The 11,112-nt window shown below is 42.4% G+C and overlaps 1 protein-coding gene across 5 annotated transcripts in view; it reads left to right on the forward strand.

Annotated features, from left to right (window-relative positions):
• Positions 1–11,112, forward strand: part of LOC144059128 (puratrophin-1-like) — a 45,689-nt gene that overhangs the window by 32,204 nt on the left and 2,373 nt on the right. For 4 of the 5 annotated variants that reach the window (XM_077578035.1, XM_077578043.1, XM_077578027.1 and 1 more), the window contains 17 exons: positions 1,190–1,306; positions 1,389–1,487; positions 1,844–1,995; positions 2,070–2,208; positions 2,295–2,417; positions 2,622–2,819; positions 3,346–4,031; positions 5,168–5,593; positions 5,933–6,182; positions 7,308–7,397; positions 7,796–8,059; positions 8,191–8,361; positions 8,465–8,642; positions 8,749–8,865; positions 10,318–10,551; positions 10,649–10,878; positions 11,009–11,063. In XM_077578035.1, coding sequence (XP_077434161.1) covers positions 1,190–1,306; positions 1,389–1,487; positions 1,844–1,995; positions 2,070–2,208; positions 2,295–2,417; positions 2,622–2,819; positions 3,346–4,031; positions 5,168–5,593; positions 5,933–6,182; positions 7,308–7,397; positions 7,796–8,059; positions 8,191–8,361; positions 8,465–8,642; positions 8,749–8,865; positions 10,318–10,551; positions 10,649–10,878; positions 11,009–11,044 — 3,510 coding nt within the window. In that variant the 3' untranslated portion in view covers positions 11,045–11,063. Of the gene's footprint in view, positions 1–1,189; positions 1,307–1,388; positions 1,488–1,843; positions 1,996–2,069; positions 2,209–2,294; positions 2,418–2,621; positions 2,820–3,345; positions 4,032–5,167; positions 5,594–5,932; positions 6,183–7,307; positions 7,398–7,795; positions 8,060–8,190; positions 8,362–8,464; positions 8,643–8,748; positions 8,866–10,317; positions 10,552–10,648; positions 10,879–11,008; positions 11,064–11,112 lie in introns of those variants that run through there. The other variant, XM_077578059.1, reaches the window with a different exon arrangement.

The raw sequence follows: 11,112 nt of genomic DNA on the forward strand, positions 1-11,112 counted from the left end.
GTTAGTTTCAACCAAATGCTCTGTTTTGAAACAAAATATGGAGAAATCAAGCTTTTTGTGAAACGATATTATTTCATGCACTCTAGTGAATTTGACACCTTTTTTTTCCATGAATGATGCCACAAACACCTAAACAGTGCTTTACTTCTGTAAAACACTACCACCAACAATGAAAAAGTGTTTTTTGATAGCAAAATACTTGCTATACTATACAAAATACTACTTGGATGTTTGAAATATAGTTTTTCTTTTTGTAACACTCCCCTGCGTGCAAGGAGACGGAGCAGGATTTGCACAACAGATTAGTTTCACTGCGATGGCAGACGCTACACTTTTTTGCTGGCTTTTTTTCCCGGGGAATAGCAAGTATATACTGCAGTGTGTGTTTGGCCATGTTGCCATCAAGTCTACTCTCAGATCATGATACGGTGACGTTACGTTGGTGTTACGTCTGGCTTCCTCATGTCCTTCTGTTCCTATACCGGGTGGTAAGAGATGTTCTGATCCATCGTATCCGCTCCATTCATGGTGGCATCGTAGTCCAGAACCAGTGTCTTCTCCGTGATCAGACTGTACCCACTCCTCCGATGAATATGCATTGGACTCGTCGTCCGATTGAACGTCCGCCTGAGCGTCCGCCTGAGCGTCCGCCTGAGCGTGCTCGGTTGTGCTCCGCGTTTTCCGGCGTTAGCATCGCTAGCCGGTGAGGCTTTATGACGTGATCATAGCCGCCGCGTCAACGCTTCCAACTTCGGCGTCAACCTCGGAGTCACCATCGTCGTCATCAATGTGCTCTTTAGCATTGGTCGATGCTTTTCGTCTTTGAAAAAAATTCTCAAGCGTGAGCTGCTTGCAACCGGTCGCCATTATGGCTTCCTCAGCCACTGTCCCCTCAACACTCTAGCTCCGCCTCACGTCTTCTACTGACGCCTACCCAATCTTGTCCAAAGAGAGTCATCGCTGCCATCTAGGGGCCAAAAATAGGGATTATACTAACTAGATCTGCTTGATACTTTCAGCACAGCTGGCCAAGGCTTTCCTCCACCCGTTTACAAAAAAAAAACTTGGTGAACGTCTTTTAACGTCTTTGCCGCTCCTCCGTAGGATTTTACTAAACGTTATTTAACGTTTTTGGCAGTCAAAGAATTAATGTGAATACCTCTTGATTTGACTTTTTTGGACCACACAGACAGAAGTGGTGACATCGATGAAAGCCTTGACGAAAATAGTGGAGGAGAGTCAACGGACTTTCCGTCTGGATGGAACACTGCCTCACAACCACTGTGACTGGATGGAACTTCATCAGGTGAGAAGGCTGGTACTCCAAAGACCAAAGTCCTCATGTCTCAAATCATGTGATGCAGTGACCACATCTTTGTCTCCTCTAGAAACTTTTTCCATTTGCATTGGATCTCCATGACGCATCTAGTCTGCTGCTGAGGGCAATCAGTAATTTAAAAGCTCCTCGGAGGACAAATTCTGTACAGGTACTGCATTGCCCATGTTTTGCTCCAGTCAAATGATGGCAAACATTTAAATTAATTAATTCATCAACCAAACAGGAGTTACACTAGCCCAGTCCCAGATCTCTCATCAGTGACCTCACAAATGTCCGGGATGGATGACTGAAAATTCCCACACATCCAAAATCTTGTAATAAGTCATCCAAAACATTGGAAGCTATTACTACTTTCTGTTGGTAAAATGGCCACCGGATTTCTCAATCTATTTGCCCATAAATTGTATCATACGTGGTCAGTGGTCAACAAGTATTGTAAGTGAGTTTTTGAATCCTGTTCTCTCATGATGAGGCCTCATGACGCTATTGTACTTTGTTGTCCAGACTGTGCAGCAGTGTATGAAAGACCAGAGGACTCTGATGCGTGACGTACTGGAGGACACCCGATTGGTCGGCCTGCAGAGGGAGGGCGGGGCCATCCTGATGAGACTGAGGAAGGAAAGTGACCTCAGATATCCTCACTGTGAGGATCTCAGGTGGGCACAACATGTATTTTGTGTCTTTCATATTGGGCTTATTTTCATTTCAACTGGCTTGGTCCTACATGCAGTGATGCTGTGGACTCACTGACCAGCCTGTACAACCATGTGGAGGAGCAAGTCCATATCCTTGTACAGAGCTCCAACAAGTCTCTGGAACATTTGGAGTATCTGCTGCAAGTCCGAGAGATGGAGGGACACTTCAAACAAGTGTGTTGTACTGAAATGAACATTTTAATTGATCAGTCATTTTACTCTAATAATGCTTGTACTCACATATCTTTGTCTTTGTACAGCTGCAACTGTGGTTTTATGTAAAGGGAGATCGCCATCTTCAGGAGGCTGAATCGGCGGAAAACTCCGGAGACCAACTAGAACAGATCCTCAACAGCTTCACTGCTTTTCTGATAGAGGCAAATGTGAGTCTTGTAATAGTCTGCTTGTGACCATTTTTACTATTACTAGTCTGACCTTTCAGTGCTCAGCCCTCTAATGAAATCTGATAACTGCATGAGCTTTGTGAATAGTGTTCGAGTTGCCAGTAATCTCTGCAGTTTAGCACTGGCCATTGTTTGGTGTACTACGATACACCATGATCTCTAAACCTCTCCGTCTCCTCCCAGGATCGTAGACACCATGCCATGGCATTAGCGCAAGAGGGCGAGCACCTCCAGCAGGCGGGGATGTCTTACCCAGAGACGCAGGCGTTCGGCAGCCAGATCCGTGCATTCAAGTCGGACCTAGACGACTTCCTGAATAGAGCGGAGGCATGTGGCCGGGAGCTGCAGATCATGGTCAATGTGTGTGATTTTTGTGAGCAGGTAAGTGTGAATTCACTATCATTGTGCAATATGTATTTCAAAACTGGGGATTTGGCGAAATGTTAGTTTTTTTTTAAATCTGTCAATACAGTATACTTAAAGCTACTGAATACAGAAAATTGAATTTCGAATCACTACTGCCACCTGTGGTGGGAAAACGAAACTGCATTTTCCCTGTATCACAAACACAACACAACACCACATCTGCAGACAGAGGGCGGGAAATTCGAACCAGAATTCTAACTAAAATCTATTAGCCAGAGGGTTGCAGGAGTTCCCATTATAAACAGCTAGGAGTTAATCTACTAATTAGAAAATGTGTCAGTCATAAATGGTCAAATAAAACGGTTATTGTAAAGATATTTTTGTGCAAATTGTTACAAAATGCAGCTTTTACTTTATATTCAGCATAGCAATGACTTGGTCCATTTCACTGCCTCTAATAATAGTTAATAGGCATGTAAATGCAAAAAGTACAGATTTAAAATTTTAGAAAGTCTAATCTTTATTTCTTCGTTTTCTACAGGCTACATCTCTGGCTGTTGAATGTATTGATTATCTGAACCAGAATCAACCCAGGATCCTTACAACCCAAGACTGTAGTCTAAGGACGGCACCTGTCAATCAAACACATCAAAACCAAAACCCTGAACCGCGCGGCAGCCAGTGTGACATCCACACTGCGTTCGTCTCCATTCCGACCAGCAACACCACCATATTACCCTCAGATAACAACAACTCTACCCTCCAGCTCTTCCAGGACAAGTTCCTTCAGTTCAGCCTAGACAAATTTCAGGAGGTGAAGGCCCAGGCCAGTGCCCTGAGGGGCTCCAGGGGGATGAGGGTGTGGAACGCGGCATGGCTGCGGTGCCAGGAAGCCCGGCAGTTGCTTCAGGAGAGGCTGCAGGATACCACTAAGGAGGTCTTGGACAGTCGGCCACATTGTAGCAGGTGTTGCGGGCGTCATTATGTGGACGTGGCCAGCACTCAAACAACACCACCTTCTAGTCTGGTGGTGCAGTCAACGCCAGGGCCACGGCACCCCGAGTGGGAGGACATTGTGTCCAAGGCAGTGGATTTAAAGAAAAGAAGACCAATCCTGGGCAAGAATAACACAACTGAAGCTGAATGTGAAATTACCAACAAACCTCAAGATAAAAGTAAAAATGACAGCAGCCAAGTGGCAAAGGTCACAGCAAAGTCATCTCACAGGTAGGCATTCACTTGATTAGAGGAAATATATGAGAAATTATATATAAAAATGATGACAAAAGAAACATACTTCAGCAGTCTGTCTGTTTAGGGTTTGCATCTCTGCACTGGACTTCCTGTGTGGCGTTAACTTATTTTTCCTGTGCTTGTGTGTGTTTTTTTTCTGGATTTCTCGGGCTCCTCCTCCCATATTAAAAAAAAAAAAAAAGTACACTAGTTTAATTTCATGTACACTAGAACCTACTTTACTAGAATCATGGTTTAAATCAGTGGTTCTCAACCCTGGTCCTTAAGTACCCCTATCCAGCCTGTTTTCCATATCTCTCTCAGCCAACACAGCTGAGGATCGTTATCAGGCTTCATGCAGAGCTTGCTGATTAGCTGGACGTTTGAAACACCCGTGTTGGCTGAAGGAGACATGGAAAACAGGCTGGATAGGGGTACTCGAGGACCGCGGTTGAGAACCACTGGTTTAAATGACTTAATTTGCACACGCAGACCGTGCCGCCATACTATTTGAAAAGGGAAGTCAACCTTAACATTTCTTGACAATATCTCTAATATAAACATGACATTCTAATTAATAATTCATTTTTGTCTTTTTTTAAATTTTATTTTATTTCAGATTTTTATATTTATGGGATGAAATTGAATGTAGACATCCCCAAAAAGTTTTTCATAGCAATGATGAGTTAGGCAGCAAAATTCAGCTGTTTTTATTCATGGTCATGGTCAGGGGCGGCCATTTTGCCACCTGCTGTCAAATGAAGATAACATCACAGTTGCTCAGGGCTCAGGCAACAACCAATCACAGTTCACCTGTTTTCTGAAGCTGAGCTGTGATTGGTTGTTACCTGAGACCTGAGCAACTGTGATGTCATCTTAATTTGACAGCAGGTGGCAAAATGGCCGCCTTCTGATATTCTTCAAAATTGCTGGATTTTGCTGCTTAACTCATATTCCACTAACACAATATTAACTAGAATACCGTATTTAGACTGGTGGGGCTGCATAGAACATATTATTGCCAATATATATATATATTTTTTTTTTTTTTTTGGGGGGGGGGGAGCAACAAAAATGAAACAAATATCATCCTGCTGAGGACATTTGCATTCATTTTATTCCCCAAATAGGTCAACAAGGAAAGCGGAACGTGAGACGAAGAGAAACAGGACAAGAAGTGACCGTGACGCCGCCGCTCTCTCACAATCTCACACCGTCGGCTGCCAGTGGTTCCTGTGGGGACGAGGTTTGCGAACCAAATCCCACGATTCATCCTTGACAGCGATAGAGGCGTGCGGGTCTTCCGCACCTCTAGAGGAGCAGGTTAGACCGTCGTCTTCCTGCTCCCACCACGGTCAGCCATCTTGTCGGATCCTCCAAGAGGCTCAGAAGTTTCAGCTCTCCCGCCACGGAAGCTTCTGCTCCGAGGGCTCCTGCAATCGGGTTGCTGCGGAGGATGGCCGGGATTATCTCTGCAAACACTCCAGCCTACCCACTGGGAGGGGTGAAGGAACGTTTTGCTCGGAAAGGCCACAAGAGGGCGCCAACAATGCTCTGTAAGTGGATGAAGTTGATATTGAAGTGGTGTTAGTGAGGGATGAATGCACAATTCAGTCTGACATTTCTAATTTTCTTTGTCTCCAAGCTTACATTGAAGTTCTACAGGTAATATTGTTCAGATTTTTTTTTTTCCTTTATCATTTTTCTTTTGATTTCTTGTTGGGATTCTCAACGGACGCTCATCATAAAGGGTTGCATTAATAAATGTTCTCAGAATCACTTCAGAGAGCTCCTAACTCGTAGCTAACAGTTGAAAACAAATAGAAGCTTTGTGGTTTTGGCAATTTGTTCTACAGTGTACGTCATTTAACCATTTCCTTTCTTCATGTTCCCAGGAGGTTGCAGCGTGTCCTGGAGGAACTCCTGTTCACAGAGCGGGAGTACGTCCGCTCGCTGGGCTACATCCTGACTCACTACCTGCCCCTGCTGGACAGATTCGACATCCCCCAGGACCTCAGGGGCAAGCGTGCCGTTATCTTCGGGAACCTGCAGAAGCTTCATGATTTCCACAGCCACTACTTCCTGCCCGAGCTGGAGGCCTGTCACGGGAATCCTGCTATGGTGGCCCGTTGTTTTCTCAGAAACGTATGATAGTACACACTCTACTGTACATTGATATTGTCAAACACGTAGCTTGCAAATGGACAAGGCAGGCAATTGCTTGGGGCCCCTTAGCCAGCAGGGGCCCCCACTGAGCCAACAGATTTGACACCAACCACATATCCTTCACATTAGCAGTGCAGTGTGTCAAGTGGGGTTTCTTTGTTAAAGAACAAATAAAAACAAAAAAAAGTTGATTGTTTTAATATTTTTTCATAAATTATCATGAATAGTAGTGAAGCTTTTATTATTATTATTAAGACAGCTCGTTTTTTCTATTTAAATGACTAAGTAGTAAAGCTTTATTTTTCTTATTAAAAAATGACCATGCACAGTAATTTTTTTTTAAATCAAAAAATGATCATGTATAATAAGTCTTTTATTATTTATTTAAAAAAATGTTTTGTTTTTTAATAAAAAAAATTTTTTTATTTATTTTTATTTTTTTTATTTTGCCGTTTCCTGGCTCACTTTTCAATATTAAAATGACGCACTATGTATGCTAGGAATGGCCGCTGGGGCCCCCAATCTTCTTGCTTAGGGCCCCTGGGGAATGTTGCTATGCCACTGGATATTGTGATATTTATAGTAATGTTTTGTCTCTCTTTGCCTGCTTGTGTTTTCTTTTGATATTCCTGTTTTAGCCCATGTTTAAAAAAAAAAAAAAAAAAAGTAGCTTAATTGAAGATTTTAAATTGCCCATGTGATAGAAATTGTAACTATTATAGCTGGATATTCAACTGCATTTCCTTGATCAATTAATTGGGAAAAGTAATCAGTGAGCTATACAATCATCATGAATTGTCAATTTTTTTTAAGGTGCCCTTGGATGTAGTGCAACTTCCCTTAGCTGAAGTCATGTTGGTCTTCTTTATATAGCACAACTAGTTGAGACTGAATCAACAGCACCTATGCTGGTTGCAGCATAGTACTGCACTTTATTTTTTTCAGCCATCAATTCTTTGCAATTGATCAATTCATGATGAGCGAATATTGATATCTCACCATCATTTTGCACTCATTTATGATGATAATGATTCATCTATCATGTTTTTAAGTATATATAAAATCAGGATCTTGATGACATTGTGCATTTGTTTCTCTCCGCAGAGTGACAGTTTTGGCCTTTATGCACTCTACAGCAAGAACAAACCTCAGTCAGACTCCCTGATATTGCATCGTCGCCATGACATCTTCAAGGTCATTTTATGTCTAATCAAAACCTATGAGTGAGATGTAGCCATTTAGTTTTGCAAATGGTCTGGTTTCTTTATTTTTGTGGTTTAAGCACATGAAGAGAAAGCCACAAAACACACACAAAAGAAGCGTAAGAAACCAAATCATCTGATTTGTCATCTATGGGTTTGCAACTCACATGACCACAACCCTACGTACCACGTGAGGATTTTTAGAGAACTTTTTAAAAATCTTTTAAGTTTCGAGTGTTTGTGGTTCTTGACACAAGTGTCTCTACACAAAGGATCTAATTTGTTTTGTTTTAGGTCGCGTAAGTTTTTGTATGGAAAAGCTATAACATTTCCGAGACTTGCCACGAAGCAGTTGAAGTTGCGCACACTCGCGTCTCCATCTCTTCACAGAAGAAGCAGAAGGAGCTTGAGGACAAGATGGATCTGTCCTCTTATCTGCTGAGGCCCATCCAGAGGATCAGCAAGTACAGCCTCCTTCTGCAGGACATGCTGGCTCTGGCGGCCTCCTGCTGGCCACGCGACATCACCGACGATGACGCCGCCGGTGTCCGCGATCGCGAGCGGGCCGACATCCGGGCTGCCGCTGACCTGGTTCGCTTTCAGATGCGTCACGGCAACGATCTGCTCACCATGGATGCAATCCAAGATTGTGATGTAATCGTTTTACCTCTCCCACATGGTTTAAACACATTAAAACTCATTTTAAACACACAAAAAATGTGCAAGCAGCGAAAACACTTCCAAACAAGATGGAGGTAGCCAGTCTTTCTCTTCTTTGCTGGCAGGTGAACTTAAAAGAGCAAGGTCGGCTCATTCGGCAGGATGAGTTCACCGTTTTCTTTCGGAAGAAGAAATGCCTCCGCCGCATCTTCCTCTTCGAGCATCTCATTCTCTTCAGCAAGACCAAGAAGACAGAAGTTGGAAATGAAGTTTATGTCTACAAACAGTCTTTTAAGGTTTGGACCACCGACTTGTTCCTATCGAGACGTCTCGTTGGATCGGACAAATACACTCAAAAAGAGTGTGAATGTGTCCCTTTGCGTTGTGTCTTCTGCCCAGACCAGTGACATCGGGATGACCCACGACGCCGGTGTGAGTGGCCTGAGCTTTGAAATTTGGTTCCGCAGGAGGAAGAGCGAGGACACCTACACTCTGAAGGCCAGCAGCATGGAGATGAAGAAAGCCTGGACCAACGACCTGGAGAAGATTCTCTGGAATCAGGCCAATCACAGTAGAGGTATCAACTGAATAGTGCAGACTGTCTAGGGATAACATGTTCATACATTCCTCTATCAATCTGACCGTCTTTTCTTGCATCCTTCCATCCATCTTGTACGTCGCAGAACTGAGGTTGCAGGAGCGAGTGTTCATGGGGCTCGGCCACAAAACATTTTTGGACATTCAGCCCAGCGAAGGTGCCATCTGCGATCGGGACCTCGGTGGCATCCTGCCTGGCAGAGGTAAGAGCCGGGAACGTTCTGCATACAGAACATTTATTGTGGTCACCACCAGGCATGGAAGGCCATTCTCTAAGCTGTCCATGACGTCGTTCCTAACTCAAATACGGTATCTGAAAATATCTATGGAAGGAATGCTTGAGATATTTGGGACAAGAATCAAAGTCATACTAGGTACTAATTGTACCTTAAAAATATATACTTTTGTGGGCGTGGCAGTAGTTGTTGAGAGAGAGGCTAGCAGGCCCCATTCAACAATACTTTTATACATTTAGATTCAATATTATTGGTGATCAAGTAGAGGAGTAGAGTGGTGTCCAACTCATTGTAGGTCTGCGGCCACTTCCATCATTATTTGAAATCAGGGCTGGACTGGCCATCTGGCATAAAGGGCAGATGCCCGGTGGGCCAAAATCTTTGGGGGCTGATGCGATATTACTTTCCCCCATTTTACAACCAGGAGAAATACTTAGGACCGCCCACTCATCATTCATGGTGACATTGTCTGCAGCATGAAATAAATATGAAAGTAGATCATTTTTATTTTAAAATTATTGATATTTAAATCTATTTATATATGTATTTGTATATTTATTTTTGAAATTGTTTATTTGTGTATTATTTTTATTATTAAATGATTAATATGTAAATGTATATATTTGTGTATTTATTTTCACTTTTATTTGTACATTTAGATTTATTTTTTGAATCATGTTTATTTTTGTATTTTTAACTGATTGATATTTAAAGCTAATTTCATATTTATTTTTGTATTTATTTCCACATTTAATGTTATATTTATTTTTTTAATTTTTACTTTTATTTATGTATTTAAAAAAAAAATCAATTTATATTTTTTGTATTTAATTGTTTAATTATATATATATATATATATATATCAGTTTTATTTTTGCTTTTATTTATTTATTTACTTTTATTTATTTATGTATTTAAATTTTTTGTTTATTTTTTATTTCAATTTATATTTTTGGTATTTAATGTTTAATATATATTTTTTTATATCAGTTTTATTTTTGCTTTTATTTTTTTACTTTTATTTATTTATGTACTTAAAATTTTTTGTTTGTTTTTATTTCAATTTATATTTTTTTGTATTTAATTATATATATATATTTTTTTTTTAGTTTTATTTTTTTATTATTTTGGTGCACCGTACACCCCTGGTTTCCATGGTTATGAAAACTGGCCTCGCCATTGGTCCAGCAGTATATGAGGCAGGGGTAAGAGTCACTCACTTGCATGAGACAGGGGGCCCCACCTCCCGGGGCCCCCCCTCCCAAAATGAGCTCATTTCAACAAGACAAAGATCCTTGCAATATTTTGACCAATGCCTGGCAACTGCTATAAATTGTGAAAAGAAATCTTCACGTGATGTCTTAATGCAAAACATTTCTCTCCAAGTGACTGAGCCGCTGCATGCGTGTGTGTTGTCAGTCCCTGTGGCGTGCTGTTCACACAGGCCTCTAGAACACGCTCGCCCGCACTCTATCGGCTCCGCCTCCACCACCCTCAGCCAATCGTCTTCTTCGTCGTCGGGACGCGGCTCGCTCTCGCCCGCCGGCTACCTCGGACACCCGGCCGCTGGCCCCGCCCCCGACGGCGTACCGGACAACGAGGTCAACGCTCGTCACGACCGTGAACGCTGGAAGACAAACCGTCGGCCGTCGAGTACGTTTGACATAAACCACCTCCGAGATTTAAAACTGTTTTTAGAGTTTAGTCTGAGTTGAACAAACTTGAGCTTATGACTTGATTCATCTTTCAGACTTGGCGGACGCGGGAGATTCATCGGAGGAGAGCGCCAACGTGTTCTTGAGCGACTCGGAGCGCAGTTGTCCGTCGGCCCTGGGCGGGGACGTTGCCGACTCCTCGTCCTCGCTGGCCTCCCACAGTCCTCGCGTGCGCACATCGCTGTGTCAGATGAATAGCTCGCCGGCGGTCAACCGGAAGAATGCAAACGTAAAAGCCAAGCCTCCACACCTGGATAATACTCAGGTACTTTGTTTTGTTCAGAAGCTATCCTCCGTTATTCACTGCAAAACTCCTCCAGTCGTACTTTTTTGGACGAACTATGAGGCCTGCTTGGATTTCATTCTTGTTACAAATATCTGTTTTTGCATTCTAGGGAGAAATCCCAATAGGAAAATCAACAGTGGTTTAAACCGAATTCCAAGGACAAGGTACTTGTCTAAATTGTTGATGTTAATACAACTGCAATATCATTGTACT

The sequence above is a fragment of the Vanacampus margaritifer genome, chromosome 1 (assembly GCF_051991255.1).
Source record: "Vanacampus margaritifer isolate UIUO_Vmar chromosome 1, RoL_Vmar_1.0, whole genome shotgun sequence".
NCBI classification, from domain to species: domain Eukaryota; kingdom Metazoa; phylum Chordata; class Actinopteri; order Syngnathiformes; family Syngnathidae; genus Vanacampus; species Vanacampus margaritifer.